The following is a 1285-nucleotide window of genomic DNA, read 5'->3' as shown; positions in this document are numbered from 1 at the left end:
TTACACATTAACATTTGTGCCATACCCTAAAAGAATGTCACCATTATTAACATTATTATGTTCTTTGCCTTTCTTTACTTTATTGTAGTAATCAATGATTACGAGAGATAGGGATATGGAGCTTTCTTGGAGTTCATTTTATATCAATTGGCATTTAAAGAAACTAAATACTCTCTTATAAACCTGTAAGAGTTTAGCTGCAAGCTTGAGGGAGTCCTCTGTGTCTAATGGCTGTTGGGCGGCGAGAGCACTCTGCAGGGCCGCAATGTTGAACAGGACACAGACACGCTCATACGCCAGCGACGCGACAGCTGCACACACATACACACATACACGCCCCGGCTCCACTACCAGTCACCGCACTTTATTAATTAAAGTAAAAATTACAACATATATCACCAACTTAGGCTCATGCGTCCTCCAAAAATGGAGCCTCTGTCAAAGGCATCTTTCCACTTGAAGGGTATCTGCAGCTCCTGAGGCGGCACTTTGGTCGCCAACGACGTCAGCTGGTCATAGTAGCTGCCCAAAAACATTTCTCATTTACACATATATTCATACCTTAGAAGCTAATAGCTTAACTCTACACCAATGTTATATGCCATTTTCACATCTTATTTACGTTTTATTATATCCAAAAGAACCCAAAATAGGGTACGTATTAAGATTATTACAGTGATCTAATAAATAGGATGACTCATATGACGCTCACATACCTGTAAATAACTTCTAGAGAGGATTTCTCGAAAACTTTCCAAATAGCATTAACTCTAAGCCGCGCCAGCTCTTCTATTGCATCGCTGTGGTCTTCACTGTTGTCTCCTGTATTGTATGTCGATTGGATTATATTCTTCAATGGTTTTACAATATCGACGTCAGAAGACTTTTTCAACGGAACAGCAAGCAAGTCAGCCATTTCGGTGACTCTGACTCACAGAAAACACATTTACTCCCAGCGTGGAGAGTGGACTAGATTAATTTTGTTTGTAAAATACAAGTTGATTAGTTGAATTGATTGTGATGTAAATTGTGCGATCCAACGTCCGACAACCAACAAAAACCATTTGACAGTTTTTTGACGTTTGACAGCGAGGATTTTACAAGGATCTTGTGAAATCTTTTTGACATTGACAAGGGGGCTATGAGCTTTAAGGGCTACCAGCACAGTAATATTTCCACATTTTAAGAAAATTCTTTCATTTTTCCACTTGAATATAAAAACTTACCATTTGAAGGACCTTACAATATAACTAAGAAATGCTCTTGATTTCGTTTGTCGGAAGTG

General features: G+C 38.8%; 1 protein-coding gene across 1 annotated transcript; it reads right to left on the bottom strand.

Annotated features, from left to right (window-relative positions):
• Positions 1–117: 117 nt before the first annotated feature.
• LOC106102675 (programmed cell death 6-interacting protein) lies at positions 118–1076 on the bottom strand. The gene is made up of 3 exons (XM_013282226.1): positions 717–1076; positions 404–522; positions 118–311 (listed from the first exon to the last, which is right to left on the bottom strand). Exons 1-3 carry the CDS (start codon positions 914–916, stop codon positions 139–141), a joined length of 492 nt encoding a protein of 163 aa, XP_013137680.1. The 5' UTR covers positions 917–1076; the 3' UTR covers positions 118–138.
• Between the last annotated feature and the right edge of the window lie 209 nt (positions 1077–1285).

This window comes from Papilio polytes, unplaced genomic scaffold (genome assembly GCF_000836215.1).
Source record: "Papilio polytes unplaced genomic scaffold, Ppol_1.0 DF823912.1, whole genome shotgun sequence".
Taxonomy (NCBI): Eukaryota; Metazoa; Arthropoda; class Insecta; order Lepidoptera; family Papilionidae; genus Papilio; species Papilio polytes.
The sequence above is the reverse complement of the archived record's forward strand: the minus strand, read 5'-3'. Positions and strand labels throughout refer to the sequence as shown.

What these genes read in the sequence shown, in the direction of transcription:
- LOC106102675 (XM_013282226.1), bottom strand. Translation starts at nt 916, where the DNA reads ATGGCTGACTTGCTTGCTGTTCCGTTGAAAAAGTCTTCTGACGTCGAT. An exon ending in TCTCTAGAAGTTATTTACAG is followed by an intron (nt 523 to 716) that starts GTATGTGAGCGT and finishes GTTTTTGGGCAG; the next exon opens with CTACTATGACCAGCTGACGT. An exon ending in TGGAGGACGCATGAGCCTAA is followed by an intron (nt 312 to 403) that starts GTTGGTGATATA and finishes ATGTGTGTGCAG; the next exon opens with CTGTCGCGTCGCTGGCGTAT.